The sequence below is a fragment of the Branchiostoma floridae genome, chromosome 8 (genome assembly GCF_000003815.2).
Source record: "Branchiostoma floridae strain S238N-H82 chromosome 8, Bfl_VNyyK, whole genome shotgun sequence".
NCBI lineage: Eukaryota > Metazoa > Chordata > Leptocardii > Amphioxiformes > Branchiostomatidae > Branchiostoma > Branchiostoma floridae.
The window spans coordinates 18,631,666-18,634,068 of NC_049986.1; the positions used below are offsets into that span (position 1 = coordinate 18,631,666).

Sequence of the window (2,403 nt, forward strand, 5' to 3'; positions counted from 1 at the left end):
AACACGTTTCGTTTTTGTTATTTATGTAGTGGGCCCCCTTGGAAATCAACTTCAAGCAAGTTGAAGGGGCTACCCACATGTCTTGAGATGAATAAATAAATAAAATAAAAATCTATTGTTACTTCCACTACTAGTATATTACTAGTTGCCTTATACATTATAACGTTACCTAAGTTTGCCATACATTGTACCCGTTTTACAATTGTTGTGCAATAAACTTTGACTTGACTTGACTTGACTATGTTCCTTCTGCCACATAATATAAATGGGTTTTCCAATTATCTGTTGATTTGTATAATTAGTATTCCATTGTGTAAGTCATCACTTAGGCCATCTACAAACCAAAAATGATGACGATCCGTTAACACGTTTTTGATTTATTCTTGTCCAAAGTTTGAAAGGGAACCAAAAGTGCCTGCAGTACCAAAAGTGCCGCTAGGAGGCCCAAACCCACAGCACTTATTCTCAGCCCCAAGGTCTATCTACCACTCAAAAATTACGAACAGAGTATGATAAAAAACACGAGATATCAAAAATGGAAGTTCCGCTGCAGTACCTTAGCAAGCCGCTAGAGAAGCCATCATCGAACTTGACCTTCGTTTTCCTGACCCCTACCCAGCTATCAAATATCATTAGGATCCATTTAAGGCTTATTGAGTTATGCTGTTAACAGACAGACAGACAGACGCACACGCCAAAACATAACATTGCGCCATTATGTCGAAGGTAAGAAGGTAACTAGGGAATGCTCAACCCACCACTGAGTTAGGGCCGGTTTACACGAGGCAATAAAATGACCGCGTCGAATGTCGTAGGATATTTTTAAGACAAGTCATTTTTTGCCTCGTGTAAATCGGGCCTTATTCTGTGGTACTGTATTTCACCATTAGCATACACACAAAGGTGAATAAAACACCTGGTCCAATGGTTCGTTGTCGTTGAAATCCAAGAGTGTAACGGTGACTTGGATGGTTGTAGACATTGCCGGCGTACCGTGGTCGGTCGCATCGATGGTAATCCGAGGGGAAGGGTCGATCTCGCGATCCACGATCACCCTGGTCATGATCAAGCCGCTGGCAGGATCCACGTTGAACCAATCCGAGTGGGTTCCCGGCGTCGACAGGATGGAAAACGTGATCTCTGCATTCACGCCAATGTCTCGGTCTTGAGCAGTTAATTGGAAGACGGACGTTCCGATGGGAGCCGCTTCGGTTAGGGACGGTGTGTAGGATCCGACGAACTCTGGGGCGTTGTCGTTGATATCCGTTACTTGTACTTTCACAGTCACTACCTGCCCCTGCGACGTACTGACGGCAAGGAGTTCGTAAAAGTCTCTAGTCTCCCTGTCTAAACTTAATCCGCTCCTTATGACCCCCGTGTGTTCATCTATGCTAAGATGCTGCAGTAGCTGCGTGTCGCTAGGGTCCGGGGACAGGTAGAAGGGGCCGGTTATGCCCGAAGCCTCTACTATGTTACCGATGTACGTACCCTCGGCTTGTCCTTCTTCTGTTTGAAAGGTAGCCTCGTGAGACTGGCTGTTGGCGGGGTGAAGTAGGAGGAGTAAGCAGACAAGGAACGTGCATGGAGGGACCATGTCGGTCCGCGAGTTCCGCCGGGACATATCGAGCCACGCGGCGGTTCAGCACCACCCAGCGACCGTCGGTGTGACAACCGCGGCTCGGTGCAGCTCGCACACGACAACACGTTACACGGGCAGAATCGCCCTTCATCGCCGCCGAACGGGGGCCAGTGTGTCCCCTAGGACTCCTGTACGGCTGGCAGTGCAAGTCTAGCCCGACAGGACAGGACAGGATTAGTAGCTTGGTGATCGGGAGAAAGCCGAGCTTGTTGGCTCCTACCCCGGTCGGTAACAGTCGTGGCGTCCCCTGCAACCAGAGATCAGTACGTTCGGGCACCAATACGCGCGATTCCAGCGCGGTTGGCACAGTTTTCCGTTAGAAATATCCTCACAGAATCCGTTGAAATGTGTCTGTACGGCTTATAAGATCCGTGAAGCGACGCTAACCTGTTTACTCACAAGTCCAAATATGACATGCCGGAGGGTACACGTTAGTTACAGATTTCCAACAGATAACGTTAAAGCCGACGTTGCTATGTGATTACGGTTGGCGCAAGTTCCTATTTTCGTACGTTGTAAAAAACAGGGGTAACAAATACCTTGAACTTCAAGTTCCGAAGTTTACTCGTTTAAGACACCGTTTCTGTGAGTTGCCGCCTTTGTTACGTTTTGGCCCTTCAGGGCATCAGATACGGGTAAGTTTAAGCCGTTCATTCAAATAAACATAACGAGCGCGCCGACTGTTAATGATAGTCTGGTTACATGTCCTACCGATTCCCCACCTTGACACATATCTGTATCTTTACACTACCAAACTTTATGAA

The 2,403-nt window shown here is 47.5% G+C and overlaps 1 protein-coding gene across 1 annotated transcript; it reads right to left on the bottom strand.

Annotated features, from left to right (window-relative positions):
* Positions 1-886: 886 nt before the first annotated feature.
* LOC118421858 (protein dachsous-like) lies at positions 887-2,022 on the bottom strand. The gene has a single exon (XM_035829360.1). The coding sequence runs from the start codon at positions 1,619-1,621 to the stop codon at positions 887-889; it is 735 nt and encodes a 244-aa protein (XP_035685253.1). The 5' UTR covers positions 1,622-2,022.
* Positions 2,023-2,403: the final 381 nt, after the last annotated feature.

Excerpts from the sequence above, each read along its gene's own strand:
- LOC118421858 (XM_035829360.1), bottom strand. The coding sequence starts at position 1,621 with ATGTCCCGGCGGAACTCGCGGACCGACATGGTCCCTCCATGCACGTTC.